This window comes from Nomascus leucogenys, chromosome 17 (genome assembly GCF_006542625.1).
Source record: "Nomascus leucogenys isolate Asia chromosome 17, Asia_NLE_v1, whole genome shotgun sequence".
NCBI classification, from domain to species: Eukaryota; Metazoa; Chordata; class Mammalia; order Primates; family Hylobatidae; genus Nomascus; species Nomascus leucogenys.
The window spans coordinates 94,146,403-94,162,096 of NC_044397.1; the positions used below are offsets into that span (position 1 = coordinate 94,146,403).

At 57.7% G+C, this 15,694-nt stretch overlaps 1 protein-coding gene across 22 annotated transcripts in view; it reads left to right on the forward strand.

The window, feature by feature from the left end:
• Positions 1 to 545: 545 nt before the first annotated feature.
• TCF3 (transcription factor 3) overlaps positions 546 to 15,694 on the forward strand; it is a 42,618-nt gene continuing 27,469 nt past the window's right edge. For 8 of the 22 annotated variants that reach the window (XR_004026368.1, XR_004026370.1, XR_004026371.1 and 5 more), the window contains exons 1-2: positions 809 to 2,798; positions 6,504 to 6,576. Coding sequence is in view for 18 of the 22 variants with exons in the window: in XM_030795906.1 (XP_030651766.1) it covers positions 2,727 to 2,798; positions 6,504 to 6,576 (145 nt within the window). In the remaining 4 variants the exon portion in view is untranslated. Of the gene's footprint in view, positions 647 to 808; positions 2,799 to 6,503; positions 6,577 to 15,694 lie in introns of those variants that run through there. The other 14 variants (XM_030795891.1, XM_030795893.1, XM_030795895.1 and 11 more) reach the window with 6 other exon arrangements.

Genomic DNA, 15,694 nt, shown 5'->3' on the forward strand with positions numbered 1-15,694 from the left:
GCCTTAGCTTTCAATCTCACGTGCCTTACTCGCTTGCGTCATTGACTAAGTGCACAGCTCGTGTGTGCTTCCGCGGACGGGGATAGTCCGTGTTTTCTCCCCGCGCCGTGGCCCGACCGCCTCTTCTGCGCGTCCCGGCTCCCAGGCTCTGGACCCCACGGGGATTCGGGGTCCTCACGAGGGTGCTCGAGAGGCCGAGCTGAGGCGTTCGGGTCCGAGCCGCCCGGAGATGGCGGAGGGATCCGCGTGGGCCGCCGGGCGGGGCACTCGGGGGCGGGGCAGGGGCGGGACCTGCGCGGGGCGGGGTGGGGCGGGGCGGCGCGGGCGGGGGGCGGAACATGTCTCCCGCCGCAGGAAGATGAGGCAGCGGCGGCGGCTGCGGGCGTAGCGGGCCGGAGCCGACGCGGCGGCGGGCACCGCGGGCACCGCGCACGCCGCTGCCCCAGGGGCGCCCCGGCCGGCCGCGCGCACGGGCCCCGCGGGACGGGCCACGCGGGGGTGGGAGGGGCCCGGGCCACGCGCGCCGCTGCCGCCGCCCACGCGCGACCCTCGGGGGCCCGGCCGCGACGCCCCTTTGTCCGGGGGGGGGCCCCCCCGCTTCATGCCGCCGCCCCCCACGCGCCGCGTGCCCGGCCGCGCCCAGCAGGTGAGCCCGGCGGGGGGCGGGGGGCGCGCCCGGGACCCCCGCGCTTTGTGCCCAGGGAACCCCGGCCCGCCCCGCGCGCGCTTGTTAGGGGGAGCGCGGAGGAAGTCGGGGCGGGGGCGGCGTCGGGGGGCGCCCCGCGGCCCAGGAGTCATTGTTCTCCAACTTCGCGCGGCGCCGGGGGGGCGGCGACGTGGAGGGGCCCGGACCTCGCCAGGCCCGCGCCGCCCCCGTCGGGCCGGGCACTTCGGGAAACTTTGCGCAGCCCCGGGCGGGGGCGCGGGGGGCGCCGGACGGGCTGTGCAACTTAGGCGCGAGGACCGTCCCCCCCAGCCCGGGCGCACGGGGACCCCGGGGCGCCCCCTTTCTGGGGTAGAGGGGGGCCCGGCCCGGGCGCCGGATTTTGGGGGGGGGAGCGCGCGGGAGGGGCGTCCTTTTGTCTGCGCGGGGAAGGTGCCGCGCGCTGCAGGCGCTGGTCGGGGCCGGGCGGGCCGGTGGGGGGGGGGGGCGCGCGGGGAACATCTGCTCCGCGTTAATGCGGGGCGAGGCGGCGGCCGCGCTGCGAGCTTCAAAGGCTCCCGGGCCGCGCAGCCTGCACCGGCTGCGGGGGGGAGGGGGTCCGTCTTCCCGGGCCGCCTCCCCTCGGGAAAAAGGCGTTTCAGCGCCCCCACCCGCTTCGGCGCCGTGCAAAGTGGCTTCAAACATTCTCCAAGTCTCTAAAAGTCCTTGGGACGCCCCAGAAGTCTTCCAGCTCCCGTAGAATGCCCGTTTTAGCTCGCCACCCCCCAACTAAGTCTGTCTTAAAATCGGTTTCAGCTACCCCACAAAAAAGTGCGGTTTCGTAGTCCTCAAAAAAAGTCAGTTTCACACGCCCTCCAAAAAAGAAAAAAACTGAGCGGGGGAGGGGCTGCGCTGGGGCGCCCGCTTCACACCCGGCCTCCAGTTGGCAGACAAAGAGGGGATTTCTCTGCTTCTGAAGTTGGGTCTCCCTCGACCTCGGAGGCCCCTCCCCACCCCCAGCCTCGGAGGTGTCTCCCGGGCTGCCCCCATCCCCACCTAGGGACCCCTGGGGAAAGTCGAGACTGGAGGGGCCTGGAGTGCATTTCTTTGGGACGGAGATTTTTCTCTGTACCTTTTTCTGGGGGTGGAATGGGTTCCGGCAGGTGGATCCCCGATCCCCCATCCCCCATCCTAGAATGGGTCCCCCTGGGACCACGCGGGGGCACCCTGGTCTTGGAACCCTCTCCCCGCTCACGGAGGGCAGGCAAGGGATGTTGTCAAGTTTTGCTTAAAAATAATTCCCGGATACATCCCGACAGTATAGCAACCTAGGGCTGTTTTTTTTTTCTTTTCTGAATACTGTTGGGGTTTTTTGGGGGGAGGGAGATTGAGGGTGGTGGGAAGCTTTGTTGGTCCCTGCATAGGGTGCGCTTCCCCCCCCCCCCCCCGCACTTTAACTCGTGGAGCTTGTAAAAGAGTTTCGTGGTTTTCTGACTTGTGGGTTTCCTTCATGTCGAATTTGGGGGCGACCTGGTCTTCAACAGGCTGTGACATCTGCTGGTGGGGGGGAAATCACCAAATTTCCTTCGGGGTACGGTAGGGCCGGGCTGTTCCTCCCCTTCCCGGGGGGTAGGGGGGCCTCAGAGGGGTAGGGGGGCCTCAGAGGAAGCCCGGGGGTGGTTGGAAATGAGAGAGGTGGAGAAAGGAGAGGTTCTGGCTGCCCTGCGTGCAGTTTAAACTTGGCAACTTGATGCCTTGGTGGTCCCTGGGGGAGTTAGGGAGTTTATGTTTGCACACCCTCCCCCCATTTTTCAGATTGCCTGTGGCCTCTGGGGAGGGCTCTACGGGGACCCAGACTCTGGAATTCCAGCTTCCCTGCTCCTGCTCCCAGGGCTCCCCCTGCCCCCAGGGCTCCGCTGGAACTCAGACCCCAGGGCAGTTGAGGGTTTTTTAGGCTGCTTCCCCACTCTGTGCTTTGACCACTCACACCTCTTCTCCCCTCCCTGTTTCTCCCTGTCCATCTGTCCCCACATCCACCATGCAGGCTTTCCAGGCCTGAGGTGCCCGCCCTGGCCCCAGGAGAATGAACCAGCCGCAGAGGATGGCGCCCGTGGGCACAGACAAGGAGCTCAGTGACCTCCTGGACTTCAGCATGGTGAGCCAGGACCCCCGCCCAGCCCCTGACACCCCTTTGTCCCCACAGTTCACGGGAAAGTTTTCAGGGGAGAGTGTTTGCTGAATACTTCAGTGATGGAGACTCAGCTGTTTGGATGGGAGGCCCCGGTGGGGCTGGGGGAGTGGGCCGCTCTCACGGCAGTGCGTGTGCCATGGGGCTTTCGCCCGGACGCAGCGTGCCACAGCCCACTGCTTTACAGATGGGGAAACTGAGTCCTCAGGGGCATGGTCCTGGGCCCCAGCTTGGCTGGGTAAGCAAACTGCGGCTTTGATCTTCTGATCTGTAAAATGGGCCTAATCAGAGTCGCTTACTCCATTGTAGATACAAAAATTAAAAGTAAATAAAAGGCCATTGCACTCCAGTCTGGTTGACAGTGAGACCCTGGAGACCCTGTTTCAATAAATGGGAGGGGGGCTGGGCACAGTGGTTTCCACCTGTCATTCCAGCGCTTTGGGAGGCTGAGGCAGGAGGATCGCTTGAGGCCAGGAGTTCCAAGTCCAGCCCAGGCAACATAGTGAGACCCCATTCTCAAAAAAAAAAAAAAACGAAATAAAAACAAAACTCAAAAAAATTAGCTAGGAGTGGTGGTAGATGCCTGTGGTCCCAGCTACTCGGGAGGCTGAGGCAAGGAGGATCACTTGAGCCCTGGAGGCTGAGGCTGCACTGAGCTGTGATTGCGCCACTGCACTCCCTCCTGGGTGATAGAGTAAGATCCCTCCTCAAAGAAGAAAAGGAGGGGGTGCCCAGTACTGAGCAGACCACCCTCCGTGAACAGGGCAGGCACGACCTGCCCCATACAGGACTCCCCTGATGGGCAGAGGACACGGGCATGAAACGGTCTGGTTAATTAGTCACACACGGGTGCTGAAGTTAAGCTGCCAGGAGCCGAGCTTGGTCCAGGAGGAGGCTGGGTTGGGATTGAGTGGGAATTCGTAGGTCACTCAGCAGACAGCAGCTCCACGGTTGTGACTGTCACGGTTATCACTTCGGAGCAGGCAGGCCCGGTGGGGAGGGCGGGGTGGCTCCCTCAGAGTCTCAGGTGGTTGGATCTGTCCCTGAATGGCCCGTTTTCTGGCTTGGTGGATGGAGGCTCAGAGGGTGCTGGTCCTCAGAAGTCACACAGCTCAGGCAGGTGCAGTGAGGCTGGAATGCCAAAGCCCCCTGGGGTACCGGCCGCTGCCAGGTGCTGTGAAGGTCCGGGGCCTTGGTTTGCCTGCCGGCACAGTGGGGCCATGTGTTATGGGTTCCTGGAGAAGCCCAGGGACCTCGGTTTGTTTTTTCTGGCTCGTCTACAGATGTTCTTAAATCCTGCTCCCCCACCCCACGCCCAGTGGCAGGGTTTGGGGTTGAAACAGGTTGGGGGAGGCACTTTCAGTCTGAATTTAACCCTCCCGCGTGTGAGGCGCAGGCCACTGAGGTCTGTCAAAAACAAAAGTCCCCAAACTGAAACAACACTGGCCACCCTGCGGAAAAAACAGCCCAAGGGCCAGAGGGGCCAAGGCTCCGGAAGGGCCATGCTGGTATTTTTAAGCCCCGTTTTATTTTTGCCTCCCTGGCTGAGTAACCCGAGGTGCAGTTGGGTTGTTTTTTGTTAAACTGACAAGTCACAGACCGCTGGGCTGGAACAGACCAGCGTTTTGGGGGAGGGGGCACAGGTTCGGCCCCAGGACCTGACTCCTCACCTCAGGCCACTCAGCACGTCTCCCTGTCCCAGGTCGGAGCCGTTCCCAGGTGAGGAAACAGGCTGGAAGCGGCGAGGTGCCCGTCCTCTCCAGTCGTCCCCCCTTGGGCTTTACCCAGAGCTGGAGTTTCACCTCCCTGGCCAGGACGGGGAGGCAGAGGCAGCCCCCGTGACTGCCCGCAGCCCCTCTCTGTTCCTGCATACCTGCCCTCTGCCCCCGCTGCAGAAACTGAGTCCTGGGGGAAGCGCTTCCCTGGACCAGATTCGTATAAAATGGGAGAACAGGGGACTCCAAATATATACGAGGGAGAACTCTAACCCAAGCTGTTCCCAGTGCGCCTGCGTCCTGCCCCGACCCAGGCCAGCTTTGTCGGGAGCGAAAGACCTGCCAGCACTGGCCTGGGCTGACGTGCCCTCCTGGGGTCCCAGGCAGTCCCTGGGCCTGAGTCGGGCTTCAGGGATGAAGGGGGAGCGAGTCCCTGGGACCGAGGCTGTTGGAAGCGAGCTCCCCAGGCCCTGCCGCGTGCAAGCCTCCCATGGGCTCTTGGGTTTCACCACATCCCACGCAGCCGGAGCCCTCAGTCCATTTCTCAGAAGAGGAAACTGATGCTCCGAGGGGTGCGGGGGCTGTTCTGGGCTGCTCATGAGGCCTGCGGAGCCCCCAGGACACAGCCCGGTACCCCTGTGGCCTGTGCCACGTTGGTGCAGCCCTGGTGCCCTAGGGGACAAAGCGGATAGAGACGCAGTTGGCTGTCCCCCACAGCAGGCCTTTGTCTCCCAAATGGGAGGTTGGCCCTTGGAGACCAGGGTCCTGGGGAGGCTGGGCACACGGGAACCTGCGGGAGGGGGCGCGGTCCTGGGCGAACACTGCCTTCAGCCTGGGCGCCACCCCTACCCGCAAGGCCGTTCTTCCTCTCTAGGGCCAGGTGAGAATGCCGCCTCCGTTTCCCCTTCTGTGCGACCAGGGAGTGGGGGACAACCCTGCTTCCTGGGTCCCCTTTGGACCGGTGGATCGTGGCCACAGGCGCTGTGCCTTCACCTCCTGGCTGGCTGGGGAGGGTGTTGGGGATCTTGGCCGCTCCTTAAAAAGCCCCTGGCTCTGATTCCAGCCACTTTGATCACTTGAGCCCCAATGGGAGCCTTAAAACGCAGCCCCTTGGGGCAGGGCGGAGGCTTGTGTTTTTTCTGTGGCAGAAGGGTTTGTTGCCGTTGGCTTTTCTGGTTAATGCCGCTGAGCCCGTTCATCTTTAGGGACTTAGTGTTCTGGGGACGGGTGAGCCGGGCGGGAGGGAGGGTGGCAGTCCCACACCCCTGGCACCCAGGAGCTGGATCAGCTGTGGGGTGCAGCCTCTCCCCAGCCTCTCCAGCTTCCTGCTGGGCCCCGGGCTCCATCCCGTGTCTTCCTCGACCTGCTGCCTGTCTGAGCCTCGGCTTCCCCTTTTGCCAAGCAAACCCATACCCAGCCCTGGTAGGGGGGCACTGAGCCCTACCGCCTGCTCCAGAGCCTGCCATGCGGGGCCAGTGCACACACCGGAAGCGTGGAGCCAGCCAGGGCTCAGGCATCCGGGGACTCTCCACGTGTCCGCCTGTTGAGTAAACCTCTCACTTTTCAGAGCTGAAATGTAAAGACAACTTTGTATCACTGTCAAGAGCTGATAAGTTGTATCGTTTGCCTAAATGGGATATCCCTCCGCCCGGAGCAAAGGCAGGGGGAACGGCGAGTTTTCAGTGGCAGGGACTCTGCCTGGCGGTGCAGCAGGGTCATCGTCTGGAGTTTTCTCACTCTGGGCGTGGGTGTCCAGGGTGCAGCGTCGCTTGAGGGCACGCAAGGCCTCAGTCTTCTGGTCGCTGATGGGACGGAGCAGGACAGGCCGGGCCTAGATGGAGCCCAGTCGCAGGTCCCTGGGCGTCCCCAGCTCTGCTCCCTGCTTGGGTTCGAGACCGGGACTGTAGGGTTTGGTTTGCTGCCCGCCCCGCTCACCTCTCCCCTCTCCTCCCTGCAGATGTTCCCGCTGCCTGTCACCAACGGGAAGGGCCGGCCCGCCTCCCTGGCCGGGGCGCAGTTTGGAGGTTCAGGTAGGACCCCACCTTCCTGCCGGCGCTCGTGGAGTGAGGAGATCAAGGGTCTGTTGAAGATAGTGTGTGGGGCGAGGGAGGCTGGGGGCAGCAAAGGAGGGAGACGGTGGGGAAAGGGCCCCACAGGCCGGGTCGGGGGCAGCGAGCCTGAGGACCCCTGAAATCAGCTGCCATTGCCCATGCGACCTGCCTTGGGAGCCCAAGCCCCTCGTCCCCTTGTCTGTCGTCCGTCCTGCGCCTGGAGCCTGGGTCTGGGGGCTGGGTGGGACTTGCCTTTAGGCGCAGGGTTGGAGCTGGGCCTGTGTGTGGGTGGGGACCTCGAGCATCCGTTTCTCCAATCAATCCACAAGGGGGAAACTGAGGCTCTGGAGGGGGCGTGGTGCGGGATCCTGGCTCTCACTGGATCCCACTCACCTTGTGAGTCTCGACCACGTTCTTTTAAGCACGTATTAGGCGTTTGCTGTATGCAGTCCAAGCACCAGGGTGACCAGCCACTGTGGTTTGCCCAGGACTGAGGGGCAATTCCTGGGACCAGGGGCTTTGAGTGCTCAAACCAGAAACATCCCAGGCTGACCTGGATGAGCGGGTCACCCTCGCTGATGGCACGGCAGTGGGCGGGACATATAGAGGAGACGTGGGGTCCAGGGGTTGGCCTGAAAATCACACTGTGGAACGTGGGCAGGGCTTCACAGCACGCCCAGTGAGGGCCAGGCTGCCCCAAAGCAGGACCCCCAGGGAAGGTCTCCGCAGAGGGCGTGTCGGGGCAGAGCCCTAAGGGTGAGAGGAAGGGGCTGTGGGAGCATGAGGGGAAGAATTTGCCAGGCAGAGAGAACAGCCTGTACGGACGGCCTGCGGTGGGACCGGCTGGTGGGGCGGGGTGGGGGTGCTGTGTTCGTTGCAGGGGCAGCAGGGAGCCCTGGAGGGTTGTGAATGGAGAGAGGGTCTAGTCTGATGTGCATTTGGGCAGCCCAGGCTGGCTGTCGACAGAATTTGGTGGGGGAGGTTGGGACGGGTGCCCCTGATGCTGCTTCAGAGCCACAGGTCTCTTTGTGGCCATCAGCATCTTTCCGGGCAGTGGGGGCCTCAGGATTGGGGCCTCTGAAGCTGTGCCCTTCCTGCCTCCGGGATCTGGGTGGAAAGTGCCATCTTGCAGTTGTCTACCAGAATCCCCCAGGGGTGGGCCCTGGCTGGAGTGTCGGGGTTTTGAGCGGTGGGCAGAGGGGGGTCTGTACTTGGGCACCTGCACCCTCACACGGAGAGGCATCTCTTTGCTGCCCCCACTGCCTCACACTGGCCTTCCCCTCTGCCTGAGGAAGTGGCCACAGGGCTGGCTGGAATATGCTCCCTGAGGCGTGGAAATCCCCAAACAGCACCCTGCCAGCCCCCCGGAAACAGCCCCAGGAACCGCGCATGCCGATGCTTCCCTGTGTGAGGCAGAGGGTCAGGCCCTGGGGGCTTCCTGGAAGAAGAGGCGCAGCTCTCAAGGCCTTCCACCCTCATTCTCCTGGGTCTCTGCCTGGGCTTACAGCAGGGCCTGGTGGGGAGAGTGGGGTGGGAGGTGTTTTCCTTCGTCTCCTGTCCTCTCTCACCCCCTCAGCCCTGGCGTGGACCCCTAGCTGTGAGGTTGGTGCCTGGGTAGCCAAGAGCTGTGGTGTGTGGGCCGCCTGGCCCCGAGAATTCTCCCTCTGGGCTGCCTCTGCCTGGACGCCCAGCCCAGTCCCAGCAGGAACCTGCCAATGTTTGCAGATGTATTTTCCGTGGTTCCCACAGAGTCTCGCCCCGTGCTCCAGCCCTGCCCCAATGCCGCAGGTTGGGAGGGTCTCGCCTTGTCCCCCCACACATCAGGGCGGACGCTTTGGAGGGCCCAGTGAGGGCCCAGTATGTTGCATTTCTTGCCCTTGAGGGATGTGATGTGGCTGCTCCAGCCTGGGACCCCCCAGCTGCTGGACACAGAGGGGTGAACCCCTCCACGCTCAGTCCATGCAGTTAACGCCTTCCTGAGCCTGGAGGTGGTGGAGGATGCAGAGCTCCAAGGCCTGAGTTGGTGGCACCGTCCTCACTGCCTCCACTCCCCCAGGCCCCTGCAGGCTGTGGTGCTGGTCCTCCCGAAGCTCCCGCAAGATGGGCACCTGTTCTGTTCCATCGTCAGGTTCAGCAAGTCGGTGGGGGCGAGGGGCAGAGGGATGCCGGCAGGGCCCAGGAGCTGCAGTAACTCATTTCCCCCCTCCCCGCTTCTCCTCTCTGAGGACCCAGGAAGAGGGGAGTTTGGGGCTCAGCAGGATAGAGGATCCCGGAGCTGTGGGAACCCTTCCCAAACATCGGTTTCTTCCTGGAACAGTGGGTGCAGCTTCCTTCCAGGTGGGGCCTAGTTGGCTTCAGGGACCCCACCCTTCGCCAGGAGTCCCCAGCGCTGATGGGGTCCCCCAGCCGCGTTCTCCACCTTGGCCCCTTCTTCATGCGCCCTGTTCTAGCGCCCTTTTAAGTCACCTCGCTTTTCTTAAGTTCATTTGAAAGGAAACTTTAGATTTGAGAACCAGAAGCCCAGGCGAGAATAAAAGGTGTGCCTGAAAATTAATTAAACATAAGCTTTGCCCTGTGAAGGGTCTGCTTGTTCTTCGATGTTAATTAATATCTAAAAATTGGTGTCGAGAGAGGAGTTAGGTACTGGGCGAGGTGGCTCATGCCTTTAATCCCAGCACTTTGGGAGGCCAAGGCAGGAGGATTGCTTGAGGCCAGGAGGTCAAGGCTGCAATGAGCTATGATTGAGCCACTGCACTCCAGCCTGGGTGACTGTGAGACCCCAACTCAAACAAACAGAAAAGGGCCAGACACAGTGGTTCATGCGTATAATCCCAGCACTTTGGGGGACCAAGGCGGAAGGATCGCTTGAGCGCGGGAGTTAGAGACCAGCCTGGGTAACACAGCAAAACCCCATCTCTACTAAAAATACAAAAATTAGCTGGGCGTGGTGGCGCACTCTTGGGGTCCCAGCTACTCGGGAGACTGAGGCAGGAGGATTGCTGGAGCCTGGGAGGCAGAGGTTGCAGTGAGCTGAGATCGCACCATTGCCCTGCAGCCTGGGTGACAGAGCCAGACCCTGTGTCAAAACAAAAACAAAACAAAAAAGGCATTAGAGATGAACGAATAGGAAACCACGATTTTCTGGTTGTCTGGATTGGAAGACATTTAAAACGGGAATAATTTTTGTACGCCTTCTCCCGCCCACTGCCTCCCATTTTTGGAAACCCTCAGGCACAGGTCTCCGAGTGACAGCTCTTCTTCTGCCAAAAAAGACAGGATCTGAGGCCATGAGAGACACCAGGAAATTGCTTATTGACAGACCAAAGGAAAGTTCTTTCCTAGTTTTCATTTCCCCATCGCTTTCTCTGTCCGTGCGATTGTAAGTGTGACACACACTCACAGTGAAAATCCACAGAACGGCACCTCCGGATTCTGCTTTAAGAGGAAACCCTGGGGGAACCTGGCGCACGGGTTGTTTCCTCTGGGTGAGTGTCTGGGAGTGGAATTGCTAGGACCCTGGATGTTTTTTCACATTGAAAATGTCCCTTGTGCTGGGTGCAGTGGCTCAGGCCTGTAATCCCAGCACTTTGGGAGGCCGAGGTGGGCGGATCACGAGGTCAGGAGATCGAGACCATCCTGGCTAACACGGTGAAACCCCTTCTCTACTAAAAATACAAAAAATTAGCCGGGCGTGGTGGCGGGCGCCTGTAGACCCAGCTACTCGGGAGGCTGAGGCAGGAGAGTGGTGTGAACCCCGGGAGGCGGAGCTTGCAGTGAGCAGAGATTGCACCACTGCACTCCAGCCTGGGAGGCAAAGCGAGACTCCATCTCAAAAAAAAAAAAAAAAAAAAGAAAACGTCCCTTGTGACCCGGCATGGTGGCTCAGGCCTGTAATCCCAGCACTTTGGGAGGCCGAGGTGAGAGGATTACATGGGGCCAGGAGTTTGAGACCAGCCTGGCCAACGTGGTGACAGCACGGCCTCTCTCATTTAATAGGTAACAAAGATCATGTCCTTTGACCTGCCGCTCATTTGATTAATAGAGGGTGGTGGTCTTCTCAGAAGGGGATTGACCCTGTGGATGGCTTTTTGGTGAATTTTCTGTTACTCTCGGGCCCTCGTCCTTGAAGTTGATCCACTTTTTATTCCGAAGTCATTCGGGATTCACAGGAAGTGGCAGAGTGTTCTTCTCTCACCTAGCCACCCCCAGGGGTACCGTCCCGCCCACCCGTGGTGCCACGTCAGACCTAGGAAGCCGACATTGGTGCCATCCACAGATCCTGATCAGATTCCACCAACTTTACACGCACGTGCACGCGTGTGTGTGTGTGTGTGTGTGTGTGTGTGTAGTTCTGTGCAGTTTTGAGACATGAACCTTCCTCAAGCCCAGGAATCACCAATCTGTTCTTCATCTGCATGATTTTTTTTTTTTTTTTTTTTTTTAAAGACCAGGTCTCACACTGTTGTCCAGACTGGAGTGCAGTGGTGTGATCGTAACTCGCTATAGCCTTGGACTTCTGGGCTCAAGTGATCCTCCCACCTCAGCCTTGTGAGCAGCTGCGACCATCTAATTAAAAATATATATATTTTGTAGAGGGCTGGGTCAGCAGCTCACACTAGTAATCCCCAGCACTTTGGGAGGTTGAGATGGGAGGATTGCCAGAGCCCAGGAGTTCAAGACCAGCCTGGGCAACATGGAGAAACCCTGTCTCTGTTTAAAAAAAGAAAAATTTCAACTGGGTGTGGTGGCTCACACCTATAATCCCAGCATTTTGGGAGGCCAAGGTGGGTGGATCACATGAGACCAGGAGTTCAAGACCAGCCTAGTCAACATGGCCAAACCCCGTCTCTGCTAAAAATACAAAAATTAGCTGGGTGTGGTGGTGCGTGCTTGTCATCCCAGCTATTCAGGTGGCTAAGGCATGAAAAGCACTTGAACCTGGGAGGCGGAGGTTGCAGTGAGCTGAGATTGCGCCACTGCACTCTGGCCTGGGGGACAGAGGGAGACCCTGTCTGAAGAAGAAAAAAAGACTATAGATGGGGTCTTGCTGTGTTCTCCAGGCTGATCTCGAGTTCATGAGCTCAAGTGATCCTCCTGCCTCAGCCTCCCAGAGTGCTGCGATTACATGTGTGAGCCGCCGTGCCCAGCCCAATTTTTCACTTTGAGTATTTTGTGTAAATGGAATCCTATAGTTTGCAACCTTCTGAGATTAGCTTTTATTCGGTTATATTACCATAATTCCCTGGAGATCCACCCAAGCTGTTGGCTGTATCTTTTTTTTTTTTTATTGCTGCCTCATTAACTTTTTTTTTTTTTTTTTAAGATCGAGTTTTGCTCTTGTTGCCCAGGCTGGAGTGCAGTGGCGCGATCTCAGCTCACTGCAACCTCTGCCTCCGCCTCCTGAGTTCAAGCGATTCTCCTGCCTCAGCCTCCTGAGTAGCTGGGATTATAGGTGCCTGCCACCATGCTCGGCTAATTTTTTGTAGTTTTGGTAGAGATATGGTTTCACCACGTTGGCTAGGCTGGTGTCAAACTCCTGACTTCCAGTGATCCACCCACGTCGGCCTCCCAAAGTGCTGGGATTACAGGTGTGAGCCACTGTGCCTGGCCGCCTCATTAACTTTTCAGCAACATCCGTAATACAACAATTTACATCACTTTTTTCTTTTTGAGACGGAATCTCACTCTGTCACCCAGGCTGGAGTGTAGTGGTGCAATCTTGGCTCACTGCAGCCTCCACCTCCCGGGTTCAAATGATTCTCCTGCCTCAGCCTCCCGAGTAGCTGGGATTACAGGTGCCTGCCACAATGCCTGGCTAATTTTTGTATTTTTAGTAGAGACAGGGTTTCACTGTGTTGGCCAGGCTGGTCTCGAACTCCTCACCTCAAGTGATCTGCCCGCCTCGACCTCCCTAAGTGTTGGGATTACAGGCATGAGCCACCGCTTACATCACTGTTTCTTTTTTTTTTCTGAGACAGAGTCTCGCTCTGTTGCCCAGGCTGGAGTGCAGTGGTGCCATCTCAGCTCACTGCAAGCTCCGCCTCCTGGTTCACACCATTCTCCTGCCTCAGCCTCCTGAGTAGCTGGGACTGCAGGCGCCCGCCACCACGCCGGCTAATTTTTTTGTATTTTTAGTAGAGATGGGATTTCACCGTGTTAGCCAGGATGGTCTCCATCTCCTGACCTCGTGATCCGCCCGTCTTGGCCTCCCTAAGTGCTGGGGTTACAGGCGTGAGCCACCGCTTACATCACTATTTCTTTTTTTTTTGAGACGGAGTCTCGCTCTGTCGCCCAGGCTGGAGTGCAGTGGCGCGATCTCGGCTCACTGCAAGCTCCGCCTCCCGGGTTCACGCCATTCTCCTGCCTCAGCCTCTCCGAGTAGCTGGGACTACAGGCGCCCGCCACCACGCCCGGCTAATTTTTTGTATTTTTAGTAGAGACGGGGTTTCACCATGGTCTCGATCTCCTGACCTCGTGATCCACCCACCTCGGCCTCCCAAAGTGCTGGGATTACAAGCGTGAGCCACCACGCCCGGCCACAACATCACTGTTTCTTGAGCACTGTGCATTGGACACAAAGCTTGGCTTATTCACTGGGAATTCTCAGTCCTAACAGGTTAGCAAAATAGGTGCAATTATTACCCCATTTTACTGGTAAAGAAACTGAAACTTAGAGAGTTTAGTAACCATCGCGCTAATTTTTTGTATTTTTATTACAGACGGGGTTTCACCGTGTTGGCCAGGATGGTCTCGGTCTCCTGACCTCGTGATCCGGCCGCCTCGGCCTCCCAAAGTGCTGGGATTACAGGCGTGAGCCACCGCGCCCGGCGTCATTTGGCTGTTTGATAATGTTTGGAGGCGCCTGTCTGTCCACCTGCGCCAAAAGTGCTGGGATTCCAGGCCTGAGCCGCTGCGCCTGGCCCTGTTCGGCACTTTGATAACATTTGGAGGCGCCTGTCCTTCCACCTGCACAGGAAGGCTGAGGGCGCCGCGGTCCCCAGTGCGCCAACTTTTCGGTGGTTTCTTTGTCCTTGACTCGGCTGCCCTGTGCATTTTCTCTCTCATTGATTTTTCTTCCGGAGAATCTGCTTCATTGGCAAATCGATATTGATCAATTGATCAATTTTCTGTGTATCGGTATTTCTTCTCTTTCTAAAGTTTTTGGTGACTTTCAGATCACAGGCCCCCTTTGCTGACTTCTGCCCTTTTCCGTTCTGTCAGTGGGGTGTTGAGGGTTCCACCCCGTGAACCCCATCCCCTTGGTTTCCATAATGCATGTTTTTTTCATATTACTGACATTTGTTAGTTGTTTTTTTTTTTTTTTCCTAATTTCCTCTTCAGGTCAGTTTGCTTCAGAGGTTTCTGAGTTCCGAGTTGGAGGTCCTTTCTTGATTTCTAGGTCTCCAGTGCCAAAAATCAGCTTTGGCTTAAACGGTAGCTACTGTTGGGAGGATGCAGAGCTCCTCCGCCGAGGCTGAAACATGGATTCTTTCTGTCCTTCTTCGTGAGTACTTGAGGGATAGTTGGATGTGGAGCTGTGAGGCCTTTGAACCGTATTTAGATTTTTAATCCGTTTAATGTCAGGCCGAGAGCAGCGCCATCCCCCTCTGTTCTGTTTGTCGGTTTCTCTGTTGACGTATTTGGATGCCAGGTTTGTGGGCTTGTGTGGGCTCAGACAGTGGGATTTCGTTGTGGGTCGAGCCATTGTCAACAACAAAAAAAACCCTTCCTTGGCTGGTGGTGGTGGCTCACGCCTGTAATCCCAGCACTTTGGGAGGCCAAGGCAGGTGGATCATCTGAGGTCAGGAGTTCAAGACCAGCCTGGCCCACGGGGCGAAACTCCATCTCTACTAAAATATAAAAAATTAGCCAGGCATGGTAGCAGGTGCCTATAATCCCAGCTGCTCGGGAGGCTGAGGCAGGAGAATCACTTGAACCCGGGAGGCAGAGGTTGCAGTGAGCTGAGATCGCGCCACTGCACTCCAGCCTGGGCGACACAGCGAGACTCTGTCTCAGAAAAAGAAACCTCCCTTGAATTGAAACTTCGATATGAACGTTGCAACCCTTCCTTTTTGTTGGCATTGCTTGGCAGATCTTTGTGCGTCTGGTTGTATCTCCTGAGTCGCTTGTTTCAGAACTGTCTTTTGTTGGCACCGTGTTTTTAAATTAACGACATTAAGCACCCGTCCATCTTCATTTTCAGCTTTTCTTTCCATTATCTTATTTTATGTTTTTCCATCTGTGTGCTTCTGACTCTGGATTGCTTCCCCCGGTGCGTGTTTTCTGAAGCTCTGTGCCGCTTTGCGGCTCTGCCAGTGGGTCTTTTCTAGTTTTGAATAACGTGTTTAAGGCTGTGATTGGATAGCGGTTAGTACTCTGCGTTGTGAATAACACATTTAAACACTCTGTTTCTCGCGCTCTCAACTTCCAAAGTGAAATCTCATCTGCCCTCTTCTGTGAGAAGAAAATTGAGCCTGTGTATTTCTCTTCCCTGCTGGTATTTGCTACCAATAAATTGCTACTTTTAAAAAACATTGTCCGAGGTGGGCGGATCATGAGGTCAGGAGATTGAGACCATCCTGGCTAACACAGTGAAACCCCGTCTCTACTAAAAATACAAAAAAATTAGCCGGGCATGGTGACGGGCGCCTGTAGTCCCGGCTACTCGGGAGGCTGAGGCAGGAGAATGGCGTGAACCCAGGAGGTGGAGCTTGCAGTGAGCCGTGATCATGCCACTGCACTCCAGCCTGGGCGACAGAGCCAGACTCAGTCTCAAACGGAAAAAAAAAAAAAAAAAAAAAAAAACTTTGTATCTGTTCATAATTGTGTATTTGCATCTTACTAGGAAACATTTGTATCATTAAATAGTGACTCTGCTACTTACTGTGAGGGCCTGAGCAAATGACATCTATCCTTTGCGTCAGTTTCCTCATCTGTAGGATGGGGATAATGTAGCCACTGCCAGGATTCAGTGAAATGAGAGAAAACTCACAAAGTGCCCCCAGAGGGCTTTCCTTGTGTGCCTGTCTTGTTATGGCTTCTAGGAATCTCTTGATTCGTAGTTAAATGTGCTCACCATCTACTTCATTCCGTAGAA